Here is a 27,315-nt window from a genome sequence, read left to right on the forward strand (position 1 = left end):
GTGATTTACGCACGTGCGTCTTTACGTTCCATATATCTATTAACTAATTGAAGTTGCTGTAGGCCTTAAATACTGTGGCAGATTGTATTATATTTATTGTGTTGTAGTATCCACACAGCAGCAGGATGATTGACTCTGCAGCTTTAATTCAAGGGATGGAGATGCTGTGCGCATTTTACGCACGTGGGCACCGGTATGTTTAATGAACATTAGATCTCGCACAAGACAACATGACCACTCATGGTTTTTAGGTGTTGACCCGTCATTGATAACAGAGGAGCTGCTCAGCAAACTAAGAAATGACAAAGTCAATGAAAGGATGGAAAAAAGGAACACTTGTTGTACTAATTGAGTGAATTTAAGTCGTCTTTGGGCAGATTGTCAGTCATTTCTAGTAAGGAAGCTGCACAGAGATAAAGTATAAAGTCTGACAGTCAGGGTGTGAGCAGACTTTTTCTTTCAGAGCAGAGTTTTGCAGAATTTCTACCTGTTTAGACAGCGCAACAGGTGGTGGGGTCGTCATTGTTGAGATGAACATTTCATTGTAGGTCACACATGTACTTACTGTCTGGAGTTTGCATTAGCCTTTGTAGAAATAAAGAGGAAATATTTTACTATTATATAAGCCTATAGACAACGACATCTGAGCTTACTCTTAGTTCAGTGAGGCTTCATGGCGACGCATCGGGACGCTCTGGTGAGATATAGTAGCAATGAATACAATCAATAATTTAAATTATTGATTGTATTCATTGCTACTGAGGATGATTTTAGAAACAAAATTATTTACTATTTACAGTCTATAGCTGACTATTTACATCATCAAGCTAGCCTCTGCTCATTTGTAGATCACAGCTGGTCAAACAGCTGCGCCGAAGTAAGCCTGGTGCAGGCTAACTATAGTGTCCTCAATACTTTATCCTACACACAATAATAATGAAACAAAACAAACCCCAAAACATAATTAGTGATAACGCCTACCTTGGGTTGAAGCACCAAATAAGTCAGCTGGCACAAACTTTTTCTTGTCTGTGCCTCCTCCTGTGTCAGCCTGTCCTCTTTGTCTATCTGTCAGTAGACCTATATGCTGTCTGTCTCTTTTTGTTTAGCTAATTCCCGCATGAATAAAGAATAAACACATAAACTAGCCTACATAGAAACAATAGATAATGGTAAAAAACTATGACAACACAATAGAAATAGAAATGTATCATGATGAATCATATTTGCTCAGCCCTCTGTGTCACTGCAGCAGCAAAACCTAAAAGCTTCATACAGGGGCAAACAATACACATTTTGAGGAAAAGTCATAGAGTGACAGGCTTGTATTTTTTATACACAGAATATTATTTACATAACAAAAACCCAGACGGTTCCTCAGACCGTTGCGGCGTTTTTAGTGTTCAACAGTCCTCTAACAAGTAGCTGAAAAGAGTGTCTGATTGTTTTACACACACTGTAAAAAGGGATTTTAGGTTTTAGTTACCTCAGCTCACTTTCTTAAGTCAAGTCAACTTAAATGTCAGTTTTACTTGAAATATCAAGTAAAATAGTGTCCAATAATCAGTCCAACCAGAGTAGTTCAGGTAACATAGATTTCCTTGTTGATACAACTAGATGTAAGTATGGCCCCTGCACAAATGCACAGAAAGCCCCTTATAGTCACTGGAGTGACCAACCTTTACAATTCCATGTGCTGCAAGAGACACTCAGTTTTGATCAATGTTTGAATACTTGTCTGCATGCAGTGCAGAAGCTAAGTGTTTACCAAAAGAGAAATGTTCAATGTGTGATATTTGTAGACTTTTTTACTCCTTAGTTTCTGTTTTTAAACCTACATAGTTCTTATATAGTGAGAGCACTCTTCTGTTATTCTGCTTACAGTGTTGTAAGCTAAGTGTTTACTTGTAGATCAATATTGAACATAGGCAGTTTCCATATTAATCCATTCTTCATGAAAGCATTCTGATGCCAAGTCAAATTCATACAAAAAAGCTATTGTCAATTTTGACATTGAATAAAGTATTTTGAATGTTGTCCCATGTTGAGAAATCATTTTTATGTAGTATTTTTTGAAAATTTAAGTTTTTTAAAAATTTGTTTTAAGAAATGACAAGTACTTGTTTTTTTTAATGAACGTAATGTTACAAGTAAGATGAACAAGTCGGGAAAAAGTGACCTGGCTGCCTAAAAAAGATGATTCAACAAAACACTGTTGAGTTAACATTTGAGACATGTTTGCAGAAATATTAATTATAAATTGATCCAACAAGATGCTTAGTTCAGGCAAGTTACATTTTCATGTTTTTACAACTCAATATACCTGTAGAAACATGTTAATCTAATTTGTTTGTTCATGTTGTTTCTACTAAGATTTAGGTTTGTCAAACTTAGAATTGCTTGTTGGTCTCACTAAAAGGCTTGTTGATTAAACTTATAGTATGAAGTTGATAGAACTAATTTATTAGCACTGTCTTTGTCACCACAACTAATAAAAAGAAGTTTAAGGAACGAAGACAAAAGTGGAAACAACTTACATTTCTTGGCTTGCTGAACTGAACATTTTATGCGGCAGCTAGGTTAGAAATTGTTTTAAGTTGAACTGACTTATTTTTTCTTACAGTGTAGAGCAACAGTACACACACAGTTGAAAGTAGAAAACGTGATTAAAACTATTCAGTTAACTTTAATGTAGGACACTTTAATGTCACTATTCTATCCAGGTCCGTCCACAGAGGACTATCTTATGTAGGATTTGAAAAGACATTGAAGTTTCCCCCCCCCAAAAAGTTTCCTTTGATTGTAGTGTGTTGAAATGAATTGACATTTCTCTGTTCTCAATAAAACAGAAGCCACTTGTTTCTATTTTACGTAAGGTTTTTGATCAGTATGAAAAATCTGTTTGCATTTTTATGACTCAGAACAGAGATTGCAAAGGCACAGCTAAAGAATGCCAAAAAACAATCAGCAAGTCAAATTATTTCATCAAAACATTTTCATGACTGACCACTACGCTGCCAGAGATAGAGGGGTGAAAAGTTCTGCTGCAGATCATAGCGCTGATCTGACAGTTCAGCTCATTTAGGAACACTTCAGGCTGTCTCTGAAACCAAACAGAAGGACTGTGTTCAAATGTGGAGCAGTTTTTTAAATGTATGTTCAGGCACACTCAGTTTTATTTATCTTAGAAATGTGTTTTATGTTTATCTGCACCATTAAACAGAGATCACATGCACACAAACAGTTTGGGCCAGTTTGCAGTTGTACGCTTTGAGGATGGAAAAACACAACCCAGCTGTTTCATCAGAAGAATTGAAACCTTGGGTCAGTCATCAGTGAACACTTCAGACTATATGACTTTTGGAAAGCTGTTTTACAGTTTTCATTGACCACCAGACAGAGTTTTGTGTTTTGTGAATTACACTCAATGATGGCTTAGCAGCTTCAGACAAAACCAGAACATGGTTTAATGATGGCTCTGCATTTTGGATTCAAATGGGAGTTTTGCAGTGTCTTCCTATTTCTGTCAGATGTTTCTTTCTTTTATTTTATTTTTAATTGTGCCATAGAACATTGTCATTACAAAATATTCAAGACATACTGTAAGTACATAACAAGCATACGACATTCTTCTGAGCTCTTTAAATACAGTTTAAAACTTATATCTACATTTTAGCCTCTATGGACTTGATTTTCTCTTTTTGTGGCAAAACAAAAACTATAAACATCCAGAGAGAAAGTACCAAAAATAAAGTAAATCAAGCAGTATCAGCACTTTGGCCTAATACTCCTTTGAACAATACCAATAAAGTATTACGACACAAAGAATTAAAGTGAGTTACAAGAACAAAAGTGAAATAAATTGATAATAAAATAAAAATAAAACACATGAATGTTCCTACAATGCACCTAATCAACAAAGTCAGGTCTCAGAGGTTTGACATATTTCCCCCATTTTGCCCCATGTGATTCAAACAACAAAACAGATGTTTCAATGTTGTAATTCATTTCTATACACTGAGAGACTCCCTGTATGGAAATGTTAAACAGATACACAAATTTTCACAAACAAGTTGGTTGTTTGTCAGTGCACCCCAAAACCAGTTCCCCAATGTATGGCACAGAGACACCCTTGAACCATTTCAAGCAATACTGCATGATTTGCCCCAACCCTACAGCTGTCAGACTTGAGAATCTGTGCCATCTCTTAAAAGCTGACATAGTTGTTACTTCGCTCAATCATAGCTTTTCCCTGAATACAATTGTCAGCAGACAGAAATGGTATGAGCAAGTGATCAAAAAAGCGACATGGTGGTGCCCAGTAACCAAAACTGGGCTGAAAGATGTTTCAGAGAACAGAGCCTTCATGACTGGGTCAGGGCTGTCACTGTCTTTCAAAAGCTCAGTGATTTAGAGATGTAAATTAACATGGAGTTGAAAAAAAACACAGAACCATTCTTCATGGTTTTGTAAAAATTACAGTCTTTATTATGCAATTTTGCACATGTTCAGTATAACACATGTTTCGTACATATTGTTTGCACACATTCAACATACCGTAAAAAAAAAATGTTTCCAAAGATATGTGATAAAAATCTAACCATTCATCAGACAGGTCCGGCAACAGAATTGACGGTACAGCTCCTTCTCACAGAGACGGTTTGACCTGACCATCTCACAGAACACTTCATCAGCTGACAGAGACAAACAGACAATCAGTTCAAGCTGCTTCATCTAATAAGTTTAATTTCCAGCTGTTATTTAAGATGGTTGGGTTTTCGGCAAGATTATAAATATTAACTTTGCCCTCATTCAGTTCTCCTTCCTCTCAGAGCTCTGCACTGACACATCTTTGAAAATATACCAAACTCTTTCAAAACTTTCAATATTGCTGCATGTATCACCAACACTCATGGTTTCAGTTTCTCTGTACTGATCAGTTGTTGTGATCTGGTTGGCTATAGCACTGCTCACAGTAGCCAGAGTTAATAACTGCTGTCAAGGGGTGTTTGACCACCCAGAATCAAGGATTTAAGACAGCCAGGTGACTAGTCAGAAAGCCAGGTAATTATTTGTATCTATTATTTTAGTACATGATATAAACATTAATATTATCCCTTTGATGCTATTGCATTTTGATAGCATTAGACTCCATGCTGCAGACCGACATAAAGAGAGAAAACAACTTTACTATCAATCCACGTCTGTTTCCTTTGATACCTTCTTATTAGTTCAGATTCCATTTTTCAAACTCACCATTATTACAGGATTCATTCACAATACAGGTCCTGCTGACCAGACTGTAACCCTCTTTGCATTTGGTGCAAGTAGTCCCAGGCCCACTGCAGGCCAAACAGTTCTCCTCACACCTGGAGGGAAAGGCCGGGTACATTCAATCATCAAATCCTTAAAAAGGCACAATTAACAGGACTTTTCTTTCTTTTAAAAGGAAGGATTGCTTGCGGTTTTCTTTTTCAAGAAGAGCAGGTTTTTGATAATAAGAAATATGCAGAATAATAACAAAGAAATATTACATTACAAGTGATACTGTTCCTAAATATATGGTGTAAGGGGCAGAGAGGGCCTACAAAAAAATACTCATCTGATAGAAAGTGAGATAAAATGTTTATTTTCTCACTCGATGCACTCTCAATGCCCTCCCTTCATTTCTGATATACAACTACACATTGAAGAGCTGTTAATAATATAAGATGGATGAATGAGCTCTGCTATGTTTTTAAAAAATGAAAAACCTTCACCTGTGACACATCATGTGAGGGACTCCTGCTGCCTCTCTAGAGTAGAAACCTGGAGAGCAGGTCCGCACACACCTCCAGTGCTGCTGCAGGTAGCCTTCTGCACACTGGATACACTCCTCCTTACCCGGCCCTTATATTTAATGGAAGATGAAAACCAGCAGGTCACCATAAAACACAGTGCTACATGACATCATGAAAGCATGTTTTTTATTTCAATCTGTACAACTTTTTTAGCTTGAACAAAGCCCAGATTCATCGCAGGTTTGCCTTTTCCCTCTGCTTCTGTAAAGGAAAGTAGAAACTGAACATACCATCAAACACACTGACCTGTACAAGTCCTACAGGAGAAGTGGCATGGACTGCAACTCATCTCCTCCAGATGGAAAAATGTTCCATTGGTGCATTCAGGAACACACGTCATCCCTGCCAGACTATAAATAACAACTTTAAAATACAATAATGAAGTTTGTATAAAAAACAGAGTCTAAATCAAAACATCAGTCTACCTGTCTTTGCATACCTATAGCCCTCTCTGCAGGATGTGCATCTGTCTGCATACCTCAGGCATCTCACACACGGGTCCTGACACTTCAGACACTTTCTCTGACCTGATAAAGACAGCAGGCACAAACATTAATATGTTTACTGTATGTCCGTATTTAATGGAAGCCCATTTCCGCCAGGTAACAAAGAGAAAAAAAAAACTCCTCTTGCTTGCTAACCTACTTCTCACTGCCAAAATCAAAAAACACAAGCTAACATTTTTTAAAACCCTCTTCCTTTTATGCAGCTTCAACTCTTGAAAAAACAAGAATCCGTAGATTTGATATGAAAGCTAAAACTTTGCAGAATTACAAACATGGTTACTTAGCAAGATCTTAAGTTTGCTTAAGTAAGGCCTGTATTGAGGAGCACAAAGGCATACTGTACTACACTAATGTGGACACATAAACTTAGAACTCCTTGATTTTTTGGACGGTGTATCTTGATAAAAAATAAGTAACTTGTGTCAACCTTTATTCCCCTCAATGCCTTGTTTTAGAAAAATGCTGTTGTTATTCTTGTTTTTAATTATTTTGCTAACATTTATCAAACAATGTAGTTTGCAAACACAGAGACCAGTGCTTCAGGAAAAAGTCAAACATAGTCACAACTTGTTATACACCATGATACACCATGGGGCGGCAGTGGCCATAGGGACTTGGCTTGGGAACCAAAGGGTCGCCAGTTCGAGTCCCAGTATGGACGAAGTTTGGTAAGTGGACTGGTGGCTGGTTAGGTGCTGGTTCACCTGCCTGGGCACTGCCGAGGTGCCCTTGAGCAAGGCACCGAATCCCCAACTGCTCTGGGTGCCTTGGTGACGGCAGTATCCTCACTCTGACATCGCTCCCTAAGCATGTTCACTGCATGTGTGTGCATTTGTATGTATATACCAAAAAAAACAAAAAACTGTATGTGTAGCATGTCCAAAAATAGCATGAGTGAAAAAATTGAATTTCCCCACTGGGGATCAATAAAGTACCTTTCTTTCTATAATTTTCCATTGATCTGCAGCACATGTGCAAATGAATGGCTCACTGTCCAACTTTGGTCCATTGCACCACTCATTTCTGTTGCATAACAAATGCATGCTCAAGCTCCCTAGTGTGTCATTTATAATATCTTACCATAATGTGTTTATATTGAAAGCACTCAGAGCTAGTCCCTTCACCTCAGTCATGATAGGATCATGTCAGCAACAAACCCCTGGTGCCCATGAGATATGTAAAAAATAGGATTTGTTTTCACTTACTCTCATCAGCGAAGTAACCTGGGCTGCAGGTATCAGTGCAGCTGGAATTAAGTATGTTTAGATAAAGTCCTCTTCGACAGGAGAGACAAGCACCTGCTGACAGGCCGACACATCTCTCACAGCCTTTAAAGCAGCGTCTACAGCGATGAGATGCTACGTCCCCATAAAGTCCTAGTGGACAGTGGCTCACACAGGTTCTGCACAAACATGAAGGAGAGTGAGAGTTATTTTACAGCAGAATATAAACTGGTAGATCCCTGGTCTCTGTCCTGGACCAGTAATCTACTAGTCATTGGTTAAACTTCAAGAAGGTAGGATGCTGAACATTTTAACCCGAAGACAACTGGCAGTTACACACATGGGTATTGTTGTAACACACATGCATGAGTCTTTGATATAGTCTTTGAGTAAACTTACTGAACTACTTGCTGTGAACAGTTTATTTTTTCTGAAATGTTTTGGTGAGGGGGAAATGATAAAGATTGAAATGGTTATAATTTACAAAAAAAGAATCAAAGTCTGAGTTTGACCTACAATTGGTTAACACACATTTCAATCAATCAATCATTCTTTATTTGTAGAGCGCCAAATTTCCTTTTAAGACAGGACTCTGTCTGATCTCATCTTAGTCCACCATGAGCATTGCACCTTGCAGTATTTAGCAAGTTACAGCTGCAAGGAAAAACGTTCTTTTAACAGGCAGAAACCTTGAGCAGGACCAGACTCATGTTAGACACACATCTGCCTCGACCGAGTTGGGGTTGGAAAGAGGCATAGAGGAGATTAAGAGATAGATTATATTAAGCACTAGACACTACTGGTCAAAATGACCAACTGTGACAACAATTCCAAAGAGGAAGAGATGAGAACAGGTGAGAGAACAGATATATTTGGTTTCTTCCTTTGAAGTCACTGAACATGATTGGTGTGTCAGAGAACAGGCTGGCTCGTATGCATAATAAATGTGGAAAAAGTCTCAGTGACATCACTCATTGGTTTCTGGTCCTCATAAATGACAAGCGAGTCATTCTTAAGGCACTGCAGCATCATATAGGATACATCTCCTGTTGTTTCTACTTTTCTGTGTGTTGGACCGAGTGAGAGTGAGATTTCAGACAAAAATGGGGCATATTGTCATGTATTCAGAGTTGAAGAGTTAACCAAAAGTTCTCATCTGGCACTTGTCTGAAACTTTCTGTCTGCCAGTTGTACGAAGGGTTTATCAGACATGTTTTGTTCCAATAAGCTACCCCTTGTCTCTAGTAACAAAGCCAATGAGGCCGGGGTGTCTGAACCCAAACTAATCTAAACTGTAGAGCTGAGGAGAGAGCAGAATCAGCCTGAGTGCTCATCAAAACTCCTTGTGATGAACCATTTCACCTGACACCTGACTTCTGTTCTAAGAAAAATGTACAGAAGAGTGCTTTGAAAACGTGTGCCTTCTCTAGTCTGGTTTCATTTTGTCCTGTCAGATCTTACCTGCCACTCCTTAAGCTGCCCAAGCTGAAATGGACACAGTTCAGACAATGATCAGCATCAGGTCCATCACAACCCTGATCTCCACACTCACTGTGGCATGGACCTTAATGAACAGTACATCATCATCATCATCATCATCATCATCATCATCATCATCATCATCATCAGTTTGAAAAGCTTACAAATAAATGTCCTTACAATGATTTCAATGTGACTATAACATATTTCACAGATGCCTTGTTTGGCTAGCACTAACCTCGTTTCTTATTTTTCTTCAATTTGTTGTTTTTTAAGCCCGTGACCCCTAACGGGATAAGCGGCCAAGATAATGGATGGATGGATGTTTTTTGAGCTATACAAAATTATAATAAACTTTATTTCACCTGTGAGATTTTTAAAAAGTCTGACTTTTGTAACTCTCTCACCATTGTACTCCTCTTCCTCCTCCTCTTCCAGCCCTGGCGGCTCCAGGATCTCCTCTGAAACTGGGATCCCTAACGTCCTTGAGTGGGACTGCTGCGCACTATTCTGCTGGTACGGGTTCTGTGATGTGCCATAAAGGATAAGTGTCCATTCTTTTAGGTTGCCTGTGATGAGTTACAATAAAAACAATAGTAATTATAATAAACAGCATCAGCCTGTAATGTGATGATAAATGGACTGCCTTATTTTTTACTGATGACTGAGAGCACAACACTATGCATACACAAACACATGACACTCTGCTCATTTGCCTGCACACTCCTACAGTGATTGCAAAGCCCACAGAAATATTCTTCTGTTCATTTATACATACACCAGCACACAGCTTCATTCTCCATGAGCTATTTGGGGATAAACATCTTGCCAAAGGATACTTCAACATGTGGACCCAAGGAGCCAGGAATCAAACAGCAGATCTTCCTGTAATCAGACCACCCAAAACTGTGCCTTGGAGTGCATATTTTTATGGATCTTACCCAGCACCTCAGGGTTGCGTAGCTTTGACGGTGAGTCAATAATCTCCAGGGTCCATGTTCCCTCTGCCCTCTCACCCCAGAAATGAACAGTCATGAACTCCCATTTCCTGAAGCCCTCATTGGAATTGTCATACAACCTGTAAACAGATGAAAGATGCTCTGTCATAGGCTAACGTACTTGACAAGATGTGGTACAGAAAGCTCCAGAAACTGCCACTGTACTATCGGCATATCAGTACAGTCAGATAAAGCTGTGCAAACTAAAATGATGAGAAAAAAGCATGAATGGGATAGATAAGTACAGACATATAATACAAGGGCAATCAGGCGTAATAGTGTAAAAATGGCTTACAAATCACTAAGGCCTTGGATTGCACACTGAAATTTCAGTCCATGCCACTCCACAGATGCTAGTTTGGGGAGCCTGGGCTCCAATATAGAGGTTTTTCCTCAATAGAATATCAATTTCTTTACATATCTAGACCCAGAATTCATAAACAAAGGGACAATTGGAATATGAGCCTTCGACTACTTTACATTTGGAACAAAATTTTGAGACTATCCCTTAGCCTCTAGCTGCTGTTAACAAACCAATGTCAAATTTACCAGACTTCTACTCATGAGCATACAGTGAGTCCTTTAGAGTCTGTGATTGGAGCTGCACCTATAGCAACAGTGTGTCTTTCCAACTATAGTCTGCTATCAAGAAAAAACACACAGTTGCTATGAAGTGTTGCCAAGTAAAGACCAATCAGAATCAAGTCCTTAACGAAGGAGCATAAGCATAAGCATAAGCATAAGCATAAGCTACAGGAACTCGTTTCACAAAAACTGTCAGTCACTGCATGAAAAGATAGCACATGGTTTTTAAAGAACTGATCGTTTGATGCCAGTTCAGACTGTTGCTGTAGTTGGATTTGAAGTGTTCATTGCATTGTACAGTGTCGTTCTCACCTCTTCGCCAACAGCTGGGATCTCGTCCCTGACGGAGAGATAAGGTTGATCTCCAGGTCTCCTCGCCGTGGGTGGACTATCACGACCTTGATTACCACGTGCTCCAGGTAATCCACATGTCGATCAGGTTCTTCTGAGCACCCAGAGGTAGTAAAGCTGCTGTTTAGGCTTTGGCCAGCATGGATGTGCCTGCAAAAAGCCAAAGCATCATGCTTCAGAATAGCTGTGTATTGTATGGTTTGAAAATAATTTATGAATGACTCAAAGCAATATTGTATTCCTTTTTAAAGACTTTAAATTGAAAACTGAGCACAGCACAATTTTACAAGACAGGGAGCTGTGATTGGTTAATCATGTAGTTGACTTTTGGATAAAAATGTTTATCCAGGAAAATGTCCTTTGTAGAAAAAATACCACTTTGTGGTTTTTCATCCAAGATAACATTATAAATATTGTGGCCTCCTTCAGTAATGATATGCTGACCTATAATAACATTATTTACAATTAGAGGTTTTGCTATCCACTGTTTGTAACAGATGATACAAGAAGGGAGATCATGTATAAAGAAAGTCAGTTACATTTCCACACAAACCATCACGCATGTTCAGCAAGTTTTCTCTCATAACTATATAAGACTCAGCTAGATACTGAACCTGGCTGCAATTCAGCTCACCTGGTGCGTAGCTCTGGCCTATGACTGCAGATATGCTGAGGTGGAACAGTTCTCCACTTTGAAGCCTCCAAGACCATAGCCTCTGCATCCACCAGGCCAAACCCATACAGGTGGCTGACTGCTTGAAAAGACACATCAAGAGTGACTGCCTCTGTTTCAGTGGCGTAGAAATGGCCAGCATGGCTTAGTTTTTAAGTATTGAAGCATATTTCAGATATGAAGCAGTCAATGTACTATGTTAGTATTAGCAGAAGAATGCAGTGTGCCTCTGTGTCCGGCAGCATTGGTTTTCCAGTCATCAGCTTTGAGGTGGACTGGTCTAGATGTCTTCACCAGAAGATGCTGCACATCCCTCCATGTCAGCAAAAGGCTGAAACAACAAAGACACTGCTCATCTCACAGAGACAGACACTAAAGCACATGTTTTGTTAGAAATATGATTGTAATTAAAAAATGCAAATACATTAGTGTGTACCAAGTATTAAGAAATGCACCCAACCATTCCAATAGGTGACTGAAGGCTTTACAATTTAACACAAGGCACAAGACACTAATGGTATTACTTGAAGCTAAAACAATGAGATTGATAATATTCTCAGTAAAATCATTTAAAAAAAGAATAAAGATAAGATCTGCTCTACCTAGAGACATGGACGCTATAAATATAATCTAGATGGATACATATGAAAGTTCAAAGCAGGTCTTAAGAAGCTTGACTGACTTGGCTTCCAGGGCAAGAGCTATGACTCCAGCCACAATGGGAGCAGAGACAGATGTGCCAGTGTGACCATCAGTGCAGCGATGTCGGAGGTCAGTTGTTACCTGTGAGGAAGCCCAAACATAGAACATTTTCTTTAAAATCACAATGTAGGAAGCATTAGACATGACTCATGTCTTAATCATGTTTTGGGTAACATATTTTTCTACTACTGTGTGTTTTGTCACAGACTCATACAAAGATTTTGGAATTTAAAATCAATCTTAAAATCATCAGTCCAGGTGTCACCTATATATGCCACAGCTCTCATTTGATGAGCTCTTTAACTGACGGCCATACCTGCTAAACTAAATGAAATGAGAATGTTCTTTACAAAATGTGCAGCTTTTCAAAATGCCATGTTTTTAAATTGATGATACCTCTATCAGGGAAGACAATGGAAAGGTGCTTTAAGAGATTGCCACTGTTGGGGTTGCTGGTGGCCTAGCGGTCTAAGCACCCCATGTACAGAGGCTGCAGTCCTCGTCGCAGGGGTCGCCGGTTCGATTCCCGGCCAGTCGACCATTTCCTGCATGTCTTCCCCCACTCTCTACTCCCCACATTTCCTGTCTCTCTTCAGCTGTACTATCTAATAAAGGCAAAAAGGCCAAAAACATAACTTTAAAAAAAGAAAAAAAAGAGGTTGCCACTGTTAGATTTGGACTGTGTCCACATTTAGTCATGTGCAGCCTTTACAATATGTACAAACACTGTAAACCTTCCTGTAATTTTCCACAGGGGCTGCATGTGTGTCGTCATGATTTGATATGGATTTTTCCAGGCAGTCCCATGGTAAGATTTCCAAGAATAGATAGCAGAGGCTGTCAGTTTGCTCTATTTATTCAAAGTTTTTGGCCCCAAGGGGTAAGTGTACTTACAGACACCATAAGCATTAGGTGAGCATGTCTTGGTACACTGTTCAAAAACCTTTATTTAAGATTTCAGGAGAAGCATATCTCCATATATCAATATTTCCTATCGAATAATGCCCCCAGTACAAATAACTTTATATTGATCCACAACTCGCTTCATTTGCATTAGAGTACTGGGAGCATGTTTTAATACTTCATTACAAAACCCTTAATTAGTATTTCAGGAAAAGTGTACATATCGACAGACTGATATCCATTCATTATCCCACTGGTAACAAGCGCACAGGACTCTAGCCCACAGCACTGTGGGTAAGTTCACTCACTCGTATCATTAAGCACATTAACACAGCAGTGAGTTCACAAACACAGGCTAGTATTTGAGAGAGGATAAAAATGTAAAGGATAAGACAGTAGATCAAAACATTTGGAAGAGTAAAGTAAAAGGATCAGCTGTTTGAATCCTGGATAGGATTCTAAAACATCCCACTGTGACTATTGCAACATCCTTTAGATGTCATGTATAGCCCCTGAGATATTTCAGGGTCAGACACTTCTGAAAGTTTCTACTAAATTGAATGTTTTTCTTTTCCTAAATGTAATAATACTTTAGTTGTTTAAATATAAGAGAGGATGCTTGTTTTTGGTCGGAGTCCTATAGACCCCAAAGCCTGTCCATAAGTGAGGGATCAAGTAAAGTAGTTACATCATTGGTTGTTCTAGTACTGCAAGTTTACCCCAAAGCATAAACTGATAACCAAAGCAAATGGAGTGAACATGGGGGCGTCTGCAAACTAAACCTGAACATCCTGACAAACAGATGAACAGTCGAATGTAGATGAAGTAGATTGGTGTATAAACAAAACTCTTCCAGCTCTGTTAACATGTGAATCATCTTTGTGCAGTGACTTAATATTCAATAGTTATCTTCAGTCCATTTCTTATACCATGATCTAAGTCTGTTTTGTTCATGCTGGAGCTTCTAAGCACTTCTTGTTTGAACAAATGACAAACTTGTGTGTGGTGCCCTCTCCACAACCTGACCTGACTGTAAGGCTGCACTAGAGAGCCGGCGTAGTTATTTGAAAGCCAAAAAAGCCTATATTTACACTGAAGAGCACAGAGACACAAATACATAAAGAGTTCCTCACAATGCGTTGTTAACTGTAGCATGGCAGAGCAGGGCTACCTTTATATTATATGAATCTCTCTGTCTTGTCACTTCATCATCTTCCTCCTATTTTTCTATAAGCCCTCCACATGATGTGAGTCACACCAGGGTCCAAGCAAACACAACCTTCTCTGATCTTTGATCTCCTCCCACACATATACGCACATGCAAAAGCAAAAGCACACAAATACAACAAGTTAGCAGTAAAGTACATGCCTTGCCTGATTTGTCATCACAACAGTTACTCTTGGTCATCCTCACTGTTAGAGTAAATATTTGTTTCCCTTTTGTTAAAAATCGAATTTAAAGGTGACATATCATGCAAAATTGACTTTTTAATGGTTCTCTACCTGAAATATGTGTCCCTGGCATGTCTACAAACCCCCTGAGAATGAAAAAAATCCATTCTGCCCCTGTTCTGATTTCTCCACCTTTCTGTAAATGTGTGTGAAACGAGCCGTTTCAGACTTCCGTGTTTTTGTTACGTAACAACAATATCCGGTCTGTCACGGAGTCAGAGCTCGGAGCTTGTTCAGCCCATAGACTGTATAAAATAATACTGAATCCCCCCTCCGTTTTTCATTACCTGCACACATGTGTGGTAACAAGGAGCTTAGGAGGAGGCATGCTAGTTGTAGGCTGTCTTAATAAACACAAAGGTCGGTTTTACTCCCCACGTCTGCAGATTTGAAGATCTAGTGGATGATTTTTATTTGTCATGGATAAGTGCTAGCGCTAGTTAGCATAGCCACATAGCTACATGTTCATAGCTGTAGCTGTGTACCAAGACACACGTCGACATACTGACAAATAAAACAACAAGAAACACAGAATCTGTGACCAATCCTTCAGAAAGGTCCTGCTGCCTTTCTGGCAGAGGTCGGTTTTACTCCCCACGTCTGCAGATTTGAAGATCTAGTGGATGATTTTTATTTATCATGGATAAGTGCTAGCGCTAGTTAGCATAGCCACATAGCTACATGTTCGTAGCTGTGTACCAAGACACACGTCTACATACTGATAAATAAAACAACAAGAAACACAAAATCTGTGACCAATCCTTCAGAAAGGTCCTGCTGCAGGCGCCTCTCCGTCAGGATCAGATTCTGGATCAGATTCAGAGGGTTGAAGTAACGTGATCTCTGGGCAGCCGTGTATATGCAGCCAACATGTAAACATTAGATCAACGTGCTGGAGAGCCGAGGCACGTCCACTTCCTGAGGGGGCGTGGTCAGAGAGAAAACAGAGTGTTCTGAGGAGGACTGAAGAAGAGGGCTTTTCAGGCAGACCAAAATCTGATTTCAAAGTGTTTTTTTGAGCATAAACTTTAAAGACATGTTTTGGGGACCTCTTAGACCAACATATATATTGATGAAAAAAGCATGATATGTCACCTTTAAGTTTGTAGAGAGTCAGTTTACAAGTCTAACAGTCAGAGCATGAGCGCACATATGACTCTACAGTAAGCAGAAACCTCCGGATTTTAAATATGAAGCTAATGCAGAAGTGCTAAAAACTGCAGTTCAGGGAGCGTACACTTGAGGCTGGCTGCAGAAACACAGAAAAACCACATACACACCCATTCATAAAAGACAATCTTTGCAGCAGAAATAAACATGTTACAGCCTGGTTCAAAAACAGTTTAGGTCTGAGTAGCTAATCCCTCTATCGGTACACACTGTACAGGCTGACTTGATTGACAGGTGGGCACCCTGTAGCTGTAAGTGAAAAGGCTAAAGGCCCATCTCTTAACCTCACTCTAGATCAGACGAAGCTTGGTTGTGTTAAGCATTTCCAGTATGGCACCCGCGACGATTGGCTTCTAACCAGTGCTCAGGAACAGATGGGTGACGTAACAGATACTACCTCCTTTTTTAATACAGTCTATGGTCTACAGTGACATGGCCATTAGCTAAGAAATTAGAATTTCCCAGCAAAGGTTTCTTTCAGTGAAGCTCTTATTGTATCCTAAAAGAGGCACTGATTAAAATTGGAGACTCACAACCCATAGACACGGGGAACGCTCACAATCCAGGGACAGTTTAAGATGTATTTTAAAGGCAAGGCTTCCCTATGGCTCCCATTTTAGATAATGCTTTGTTTCCCCCCCTCTCTTATTGATAATGCATTTCAGCTTTGGACTAGAAAGGGTGTAAGTTCAGGGATAGACTTCTTCAGGGAGGGCAGTTCAATGTCCTGTCAACAGTTACAGGTCAATTTTGGTATTCCACAGTCAATTTCTTTAGATGCTTACAGGTTCGTATTTTGTGAAAAAATAATTCTATCCATCCCTTCAGACACCGCAGACATGTTGGATAGATGACTGTTTAAAGATAGACCCATTACAAAAAGAAACCAAATCTGTATTATATGAGATGATCCACTAAGCTGCAGCCCCCTCACATCAAACAACAGGGGTAACTATATGGTAACAAAACCTCTTTCATCTTTGGACTGTGACCCTTTAACTGCTTCCACTACTGGTGGATTCTTGTTTATTTGTATAGGGCTACAATGACACAGTAGTTAAATGGTCAAAAGTAAATGGACTTTTCCTTATATATGACTGTTGAGTTTGTGTACCATAAAGTTGTGCAAGCTGAAAGAATCAAATACTAATTAAAATATTTAAAACTGCTTTGCCACTGGAGTAAACTTGTCTTGTCTCCTGCTGCATGTTTCACACATATTCTAAACTGAATGTCTGAGTGTCAGAGCAGCAGATCAAAAAAAGATTTCCATTACTCACGATCTTCCTCTCGTTAAACTCTCCACTGCTGTACGTCGTTGCAATGATGGAGCTGCAGACCTCCAGGTACCATGGCTTGTTTCCGTTCTCTGTAGTGCTGGAGATGGAGATGGTGTAGATACTGCTGGTGTAGCCGTCACATGAACAGTGATCCCCCTGCCGACCACCGTTACCTGACGCCCAGACAAAAATGGACCCCAGGCCTTTGCGACCCTGTGGGCCATAAAAACACAGAATGAATCCGCATAAAGCACAACTTCTGTGTGGAAAATGTTTGATTATATATTTGTCTGATCAAACCTTCCTGATGCCTTGCTCAAAAGCCCGCTTGGTTAGCTGCCCTGGGCCATCCACTGTCTTGCCATCATCTTTTGGGCCCCAGCTGGCACTGTAGATATCGATGTAGTCAGGTCGGATTCCCAGGGACCTGGCCTCCACTATATCAGTCACATCACCATCCAGCATCCGAATTCCTGTGTCCAAGGTCAAATCAATCTTAATATATAATCAACCTCTCAGTATCTATATTTCTTGTTGCTTCATCAGATTATACAGACGTTAAATGGTCAGCAGGTAGTACGGTTGTAATCCTGTGCTCTAAATATGAACTCTGATTACAATAGAGGAAGTATTCTGATAACATTCAATCTTATTATTTGAGGAAAAGTACTCTGACAAAGTGTAATCCAGTTACTTTGGGGAGGTAATCTGATTACATACATAAATTCAAAAATTACATGTATTTTATAAACATTTAAAAAAATACTCTAATTACCTGTTATCTGATTACTCTAGGGATACTACTTTGACTTCATTTTATCTGATTACTCATGTAAAAAAAAACATGATTGAAAGTATTTTGATGACTTTGAAAAACGACTCTGATTACAAGTAATCTGGTTAGAGGTAATCTGATCACTTTTAATTGGACAATTCACAAGGGGGCCCGGTCAGTGTTGTCTTTATGATGCATATCAAATTGAATGATCAAAACCTTTTATGGCAAGTATGACTTTGTCTCAGGGGGTTGAGTCGGTTCCATTGGTAGGTTATGAAAAAAACACAATTTCAAAGCCACTAATGTTGTCCATCATACTGTTCCTACTGTATGAACATTTGCAGTAGTAGTAGTAGTAGTAGTAGTGGATTCATTTCAAAACTAAGTAAATTCACTTATTAGACATTTTATTATTCTAACTTAACATACATGTATACTAATGTTCTAAAAAATATTCTATAGTTGAAAATAAAATGGATTGTGTTCAATGAAAAAATAAAAGTAGTCTTTTACCCAGAGTCTCAGATGCTTCAATAACATATTTCAGAGCCCTGCGACAATGTTAAACCCTCACATTTTTGCTTAAGGTTATCCAGCTAGCAATGCAGTTTTGTCAGCTACACATATCGTCAGAATCTCATACCCATGTCTAGTAGCAACAAGAGGATATTAATACAATGTGACAGGGTGAATGTGACATGAAATATAAAAGAGCTCTGAGTGGTTTCCAGGATACAGAAGCGTTATATATGTGCAGGCCGCTGCGTGCCTTCAATACCTGCAGAGATTTAATGTGCGGCACAGAAAGGTGAAAGAGCTAATTAACTGACAGAGCGTGAGTGTGGCTAAAACTACAGTTTAAGGTAGTGGCTCAAAAATGTGAACAATGAGGAAAAGACAAAAAGATATGAATACTGGTTTGGAAGAAACTCCACCTCCAATGCGAGCGTTGTAGGCAACTCCCACAATGCAGTGAGAGTTATTGGCTGCTGCTGCAACTTCACCTGCACACCTTGTTCCATGTCTACATGCAAACATAGAGCAAACACAGAAATTACAACCTGAAACATAACTATGATCTGTTTCAATACCAACTTCAATAGAGGATAAATGTAATTAATGTTTGTCAAAAGAGACCCAAAAAGTCATTTGTTTGAATCACACAGAAACTTTCTTGTGTCCAGACATTCTGAAACTCATTTGAAACTACTCTTTCTGACTATTAGATGCTTGACCTTATACTCAAAGGAATGAGGCCTGATGTATGAGCTGAGGAGTAAACAGGAAGTGCAGAAAAGCCTTTAGTTAAATGTGACTGGAAGGAGACATTTCTGGTGTTCTTTCTTACACGTTTTCATTCCTGGAGTCATAGCGTGGAGTTGGGTCATGGTCATTCCCATTGACATCATAACTTGCCAAATAGTCCTGAAGAAAAATAAAAGTACAGCGGAGGAAGAGTTAGACTGAGAAAACAGCAGAGAACTTAATTCAATTGTTACTGAGCACACTACAACTATTCGAAGATATTCAGGATATAAGATATATTTTAATAAATCAAATGCTTTCCTTTTACATATCACTCCAACAGAAAACATGTGCAAATCTTGTTCTTTTTATCAGATACCAGCAGGTTTTAAATATTTGGGTATAAATACCACTCCCAAACTAGACAATTTGTACAAAGAAAACTATATCCCCCTCAAAAAAGGTTTTAAATCAGACTTTTATACATAGTCAACATTGCCTTTGTCCTTGGAAGAATAAATGTCATAAGAATGAATGTTATTCCACGCTTAATTTTCTCTTTCAAATGCTACGATGTCATTTGCCAATGGCATTTTTTAAATCACTGAAAGTAGGAAAAATGAACCCTAAGGATATTATAAATTAGAGCTGATGACCCTAAGGCATTCCAGGTAATCTCTTTTTTAAATTTAATTTATCTTATTTATTAAAATTCTCATATTTATTTAATTTCTCTTCTCTATTTATTTATATTTATTTGTTTATTTATTTGTTTATTTATTTATTGATTGATTGATTTATTCTTATTGTATGTGTACATGCATACATGTGTTTATGTGTATATATTTGTGTGTGTGTGTGTGTGTGTGTGTGTGTGTGTGTGTGTGTGTGTGTGTGTCTGTGTGTATATGTATGTATACATATATGTATCTTGATTATTTTATTTATTTATTTCATTTTGTCTTCTCACGATTTATTTTGGTTTTTTCCTTTACCAAGTGGGGTACATCGGGAGCTATGGGGGGGATGTTTCATTGTTCCAAAAATGAGACATCATTGAAGTTTATGTTTGTTATTGTATAGTTGTCAAAAACACAATAAAAATACATTGACTAAATCACTGAAATGTATTTTGTGCAATAAAAAAACAAGAATTGGTGTAATGCCTCTTATGAAAGCAGCACTCATGGGGTGGCCTGGCTCTCCACAATCTCCAGCATTATTACTGTTGATCTTAATTAAGGAATCTGTTGTCATGGTCACAGGGTAGACAAGACTCACTTTGGGTTCAGATTGAAGCTAGTATGATCCAGCCTGTGTCTGACTGCTCAAAAATGTGGCGTTAGTATTTCCCATATATTCACCTATTCATTACAACCCAGATGTAAATATTTTTAGCTTGTTGAAACACGGCTGATATGAAGTCTTGCATGATCTGTCCTGATCTCATCCTGTTTTCAACCAAACGCTGAAAAAAAACAGTTGAAACTCCAGTTCTTGCTTACTGGGCTGTTCTTTTCCTTTGGTTAAACTCTCATCCGAGTACTTTTATGATTTCTGAAGAAGGTGAAGGTAAACCACTCCACTACTAGAGCACTTCATTTTGACAACCTGGCAATAAACCTAGATAATAAATATACATACAAATTCCTCTAGACCAGTTTTGATTTTGAACTGTATCTATATTTGAAAATAGTTTGATGGATAGTACACACATAGTTCTGGGCCAGATCAGGGTGGCTCCTCTCAATGCCGTCATCCAGAATGGTGACCACCACGTTTTTGCCTGTGTAGCCTCTCTGCCAAGCTGCAAGGATGTTCATCTCTGAACGACAGCGGCTGTTCTTATCATTGCAGTTCTGAAAGGAAAGATGAAGAAGGATCACCACACATCTGATCTTAACCAAAACAAAGACACATCTGTATGAATGATTCAGTGTAGTGCACTTACAATGTACCACATGTTGGACCATTTAAGGTCGTTGAAATGAATGGCATTTGGGTCACTTTGGACTTGTCTTTTCACTCTTGGTTTGACTACCTGCTGCTCGGCCCAATGCACCTGATGATAAACAGAGTATAAGTTTTAATGTAAAAAGAGCAACATAAAGGAACCTAGGAGGCCATATATAAAAAGAAAGAACTACAATAACAGAAAAAAATCTATCTATGTAGAAAAAGTAAAGAACTTAATAACAGACAAATGTTGAAAAAATAAAGGGATGTATGTAAGAGCGATGAAATGACAGGATATGGTTAGATTTTTTTTTTCACTGTGACATGCACCAAAAAGTTGCAAGACTGTATGGACTTACAAGACACTACAAAACAAAACAAGATAGGAGCAACAACATTAGGAGAAAAAGAAAGAATGATTGGATTTCAGCATGTGCACATACCATCAAATGTAAGTAAAAGCACAGTAAACCTCAGACATTGGCACTAGAGTACTTTTTAAATAATGACTATGGTCATGAGCTGTGGGTCATGACCGAAAGGATAAGATCGCGGATACAAGCAGCTGAAATGAGTTTTCTGCGAAGGGTGTCTGGGCTCGGCCTTAGAGATAGGGTCAGGAGCTCGGACATCCAGAGGGAGCTCGGAGTAGAGCCGCTGCTCCTCCGCGTCGAAAGGAGGCAGCTGAGGTGGTTCGGGCATCTGTTAAGGATGCCTCCCGGACGCCTCCCTTTAGAGGTGTTCTGGGCACGTCCAACTGGGAGAAGGCCCCGGGGTAGACCCAGAACGCGGTGGAGGGATTATATCTCCCGCCTGGTCTGGGAATGCCTCGGGATTCCCCAGGAGGAGCTGGAAAGTGTCGCCGGGGAGAGGGATGTCTGGGTCAATTTGCTTGGACTGCTACCCCCGCGACCCGACCCCGGATAAGCGGAAGAAAATGGATGGATGGATGGACTATGAATAAATCAGACATAAAGTTCTCCTGTGCAGTTGAAAGACATTCAACACAAACTGAGCAAGCTAAGACACGATGTGTGAAAATAGGTACTGAAGTCTATCTTCATCAGACGTTGAAAACAAATCAGAACAGTTTTCTGACATTTTGCTGAAAAGATGGCATCTAAGATCATGATTTGATGGACAGTAGAACAATTGCATTTCATTTTCAACCACCTCAAGATCATACAAAAAACACCGAACTGTCCTCCTCTGGTTCTGAATGGAAGCAACATCTTAACTGTGCACAGACAAACCTTTGTGCTCTGGTTAGGTTACGGGTGACAGAGCTCTGGGTTATACATTTTTTTGAACAGACAATATATATGTTCTTAGTTTTGGCATACACAGGACTTCTTCTGACCAATTGTGCTTATAGCTTTCAAATAGTTTAGTTTTGCCTCCCTTTGGCCACCTCAGTCGGAAAAGGTCTGCATCCACCCCTGCCTTTCAAGAGTCTAACCGTAATTCAACTTTTACTATCCATGTTCATATTCATGTCAGAAAAGAAAGAAGTCAATTTGAGGTGATGATGATCTCTACCTGACTGCTAGATATCACCTGACAGAATAATGTCATGTTCTCACAATTTGAAGAGGGAAAGAAAACCCTGACTGTTTTGAACCATGAGAGGTGCACATCATCTTCATAGAGCAGATGAACCACTGAATGTATGAGCTGTTGTCAGTGTGAGGTTGAAGCATTAGCATAGAAAACTTTAGACAGCAGAACAAACGTTGTCATGTGATCATGTATCTCCTCTGCAGCAAATTTGGATTGTAGGTAAAGGAACCCAGCTAACTCTCACCTTGGGATCCAAATGGATGAAGCTGTGAGAGCCCTTCATAGAATACGCTGCCCTGCGGACCACTCTGCTGTGGTGGAAATGGTAATGGTCCTCCAGACTTCCTATCTGTCCAAACACATGCACACAAACATGATGAAAAATACAATAGTTAGGTTGATGGTTTGGGATTTTCCAAGCTTTGCAGCCGTTCCCTTGACTCAGATTTATGGTGAAGACCTTTTTTTAAGCTGTATGGTGTCTTTTATATAATGGAACATCTGGTACCAAACAATTTTTTGTGAATCAGCATTAGAGTTTGATCTTCTCTTTAAATAAAGATGAAACAGAGGGCTTCTTTCTGCCTTTCTTAAGAAAGTTCTATAGGATTGGTCTGAAAGACTAAGTTATGGAGACCGCATTGCATCATTTCTTGTTCCTGTTACTCTGCGTGTTGCACTTCACAATACTGAATAGAACTAGGAAGAGAGAGCACATATCTCCCATGTTAGCTTCACTACACTAGCTCAGCTCCCCATAAAATCTAGAATAGAATTTAAAATCCTTCGTCTGACTTACAGAGCTCTTTATGGTTAGGTAAGTACCTTTGTATCTCAAAGATTTCATTGTACTCTATTATGATCCCAGCATGCAGGCCTGCTCGTCGTACCTAAAGTCTCTAAAAGTAGTATGGGAGGTACAGCCATCACTTATCAGGCACCTCCCCTTTTGGAATTATCTACCATTCAGGGTCCGTGAGGCAGATAAAGCTTATAATTAGAGCTGGCTCAGGCTTGGACCAGCTCATAGTTATGCTGCTATAGGGAAACTAGTACACTGGGATCCTGTCCTGGTTGTCCCTGAGCTCCCTTGACTCCCCTGAGCCAGTTTCCAGCTGCTTCAACTACTACTATCTTTCTCACCACTATCATTTCTCACTGTCTCTCTTCATCTCCTATCCCTCTTTCCAACCCTAACACAGTCGAGGCAGATGTCTGCCTAACATGAGTCTGGTTCTGCACAAGATTTTTGCCTGTTTGTCCTTGCCACTGTAACTTGCTAAATGCTGCAAAGTGCTCTGCTCATGGTGGATTAAGGTGAGATCAGACTGAGTCCTGTCTGTAAGATGGGACTGGATCTTATCCTGTCTTGATGTTGGGTCTGTTAATAATAAAACATAGAGCACAGTCTAGACCTGCTCTGTTTGTAAAGCATCTTGGGATAACAATGGTTGTGCTTTGGCATTATATAAATAAAGATTGACTGATTGATCAAGATTGATGACTGAACACTAAATCTACATTCTCTTTGAGCAGCTGTTATCAACATGGCTTCTACACTGATGTGTTTTGACTTTTTTTTAGGTAAAAAATAAATAACTCTGATTCTACAAAGCTTTTTTTATTGGAAACACATCTGAGCCATCTGTAAATAACTTATGAAGTCAGTTTACAAATATGCCCATTCTCTCTATTGAGAGCAGATCTCCCAGCACATGTGCACAACTGGCACACATTCAGTCATATGCTTCTTCTGACTTCACTTTACTCTCAGTCAAACCATTCCTATTTCTACATCTGGATACAATGGATACATGGGAAATGTGCACTATATTAACTTCATCTTAAGAGGAGAGTTCTTTAGGTTTAAAAATCTCTTTTTCAGGACTGGTCAAAGCAAGCAACAGCAGTTAACAAGGTTTCTGACAAACAAAACACAAGATGCATGACTGTCATACCTTAAAACATGAAATAATAAATACAACAGCAAATCTTTATCATTTAAAACTGTTATTTCTCATCATATGACATACTCACTGAGGGAGTTTTTTCTTTATTAGTCACAAATCATTATAAAAAAAATATAAACACAGTTTTTAAAAAAGTTCGGGCCTTTAGCCTAGGTTATGTGGTGGGTGAAGATAAACTTTGGGGGAAAATAAGGTTATAAATAAAGTGCATTTATAATAATGCTTACAGGGTTCAGACTTTCAAATAGGCCACACAATCTAAAACATAACACGCTAATAAAATGTTAAGAGATTCATTTAACCATAGGTTACCTCTAGTTTTTTCACTTCTTTGTTTTCCTGGTGAGCTACAGTAGTCTATATTGTTGTTTGAAGGTTAAATCAATCGTCTTGCAGAAGAATTAGAGCAAGTAAGATATATACTTCTCAACTTGATGGATTAAAAGTTGTTTTAAAGTTATGACAATAACTCAGGCTGAATGGGGCATTTTAAAATGGATTATTGCACAAAGCCATCCCTGCCATAACCACAGCACAATTAAAGTACTGAATGCTTCACATGGGGAATAAACAGACCTTTATATGCCACAACCATAATGAATAAACGTTTTCATTACCTGTCCTAAGTTGACATATCCGTATTTTGCAGCGATGTTCTCAGCCTGTGCCGGACCACCTGTGATCCTCACAGCCCAGTGATTTGTATAAATGTCTCCTCGTGAATGACAGGTTCCAACAGTGAAAACAATGAAAAACCACAATAACACCATTCTGACCTCAAAGCTGCAAACAGATAGTTTACGAGGGTAAAAAGAGAAGTTAAAGTTTTAGTGACCTTCACGTCCCGATAAAACTCACTGTCCGACAGTGAAAAGTAGGAGGAGCTGTGTGATAAAGTGCAGCAGCCAACATAACAGCACAGAGAAGGTGAGACATACACTACAGACAGACGGTAGATACCTCACTGGAAGCCAGGGGCGGAGCCAAAAGTCGTAGACATCAGGGGCTCTTCCCAAAGCTAGGGGGACTGGGGTCAGGTTCCCTCTGGGAAAATGTTTCTCATCTATGGCATATACAAAGAAAATGCACTAGAGTGCCCTCTTGGAGCAGATAAAACATTAACAATTGCCTTCTCTGTAGAAAAAGCATGGCAAAGTGTCTTCTAGATGCCCCACCAATGTAAAAAAAAAACATTTATAAAAACTACCCTCTGGATGCCCCTCGAATGTATAAAATGTAAAAAAGTGTCCTCTGGATACCCATATAGTTAATTTTGTTATGGTATGTTAATTATGTACTTTAAAGGTGACATATTAAACTCTTTTTCATCAACATATATTGGTCTAAGAGGTCCCCAAAACAAGTTTATGCTCAAAAAAACACTTTGAAATCAGATTTTGGCATGCCTGAAAAACCCTCTTCTTCAGCCCTGTTCAGAACACTCTGTTTTCCCTCTGACCACGCCCCCTCAGGAAGTGGATGTGGCCTCGGCTCTCCGGCACGTTGATCTAATGTTTACATGTTGGCTGCATAGACACCGCCGCTCACAGACCCGCATTACTTCAACCCTCTGAATCTGATCCAGAATCTGATCCTGACGGAGAGGCGCCTGCAGCAGGACCTTTCTGAAGGATTGGTCACAGATTTAGTGTTTCTTGTTGTTTAATTTGTCGGTATGTAGACGTGTGTCTTGGTGCACAGCTACGAACATGTAGCTATGTGGCTATGCTAACTAGCGCTAGCACTTTTCAATGAAAAATAACAATCATCCACTAGATCTTCAAATCTGCAGACGTGGGGAGTAAAACCAACCTTTGTGTTTATTAAGACAGCCTACAACTAGCATGCCTCCCTCCTAAGCTCCTTGTTAGCACACATGTGCAGGTAATGAAAAACGGAGGAGGGATTCAGTATTATTTTATACAGTCTATGGGCCGAACAAGCTCCGAGCTCTGACTCCGTTACAGACCGGATATTGTTGTGACGTAACAAAAACACGGAGGTCTGAAACGGCTCGTTCCACACACATTTAAAGAAAGGTGGAGAAATCAGAACAGGGGCAGAAAGGATTTTTAGCATTTTCGGGGGGTTTGTAGACATGCCAGGGAAACATATTTCAGGTGGAGAACCATTAAAAAGTCCATTTTGCATGATATGTCACCTTAATCAATAATATTCACCTTATTTTTTAATGCAGAAGTTAAGCTATGACGTACTTCAGAGTTTTGTGCCGGATATCTGGTTAAAATATTAGTCGTTGTATGGCTTGGCTTTTTCTGTTTGTACCGGCTGTTGTGACATCCTCTGACGGCACATATAATTCCCGTTTTCCTCAAAGACATCACTTTCGAGAGATTTGTTGCTCTATCAGCTTTGAATTAGTCAAGCTACTGGCATTTACCATTGACTGGGAGTAAGGAACCCGAAGTGCTTCACAAAATAACAGGTAACTGCCTGTGTCCATTCAACCGCAGAAAAATAAATTAAAAAATGGTATTGTGTTTTCCTTTTTCATAATTCAATTTCCAGCACAATTGGTCACATAAATATGCATCACGATGCAGGGAATTAAGTGTTAGCTGCGCAAAATGTTCTGTGGGAGGACCCCCAGACCCCCTCTCGTTAACACTGTCTCAATACATTT

At 39.3% G+C, this 27,315-nt stretch overlaps 1 protein-coding gene and 1 long non-coding RNA gene across 2 annotated transcripts; one reads left to right on the plus strand and one right to left on the minus strand.

Annotated features, from left to right (window-relative positions):
• Positions 1-91: 91 nt before the first annotated feature.
• On the plus strand, positions 92-9,679 carry LOC117810415. The gene is made up of 2 exons (XR_004630774.1): positions 92-193; positions 9,487-9,679. It is a non-coding gene; the product is annotated as an uncharacterized LOC117810415 (long non-coding RNA).
• Positions 4,471-25,592, minus strand: pcsk6 (proprotein convertase subtilisin/kexin type 6). Its single transcript, XM_034680219.1, has 21 exons — positions 25,289-25,592; positions 22,946-23,050; positions 21,137-21,247; positions 20,901-21,044; positions 19,289-19,365; positions 18,876-18,964; positions 17,463-17,635; positions 17,163-17,375; positions 12,338-12,438; positions 11,883-11,986; positions 11,617-11,734; positions 10,944-11,132; positions 9,990-10,126; positions 9,456-9,617; positions 9,031-9,133; positions 7,552-7,748; positions 6,280-6,367; positions 6,087-6,190; positions 5,760-5,889; positions 5,257-5,369; positions 4,471-4,694 (listed from the first exon to the last, which is right to left on the minus strand). The coding sequence occupies exons 1-21, from the start codon at positions 25,439-25,441 to the stop codon at positions 4,597-4,599; spliced, it is 2,709 nt and encodes a 902-aa protein (XP_034536110.1). The 5' UTR covers positions 25,442-25,592; the 3' UTR covers positions 4,471-4,596.
• Between the last annotated feature and the right edge of the window lie 1,723 nt (positions 25,593-27,315).

This window comes from Notolabrus celidotus, chromosome 3, assembly GCF_009762535.1.
Source record: "Notolabrus celidotus isolate fNotCel1 chromosome 3, fNotCel1.pri, whole genome shotgun sequence".
Classification (NCBI taxonomy): domain Eukaryota; kingdom Metazoa; phylum Chordata; class Actinopteri; order Labriformes; family Labridae; genus Notolabrus; species Notolabrus celidotus.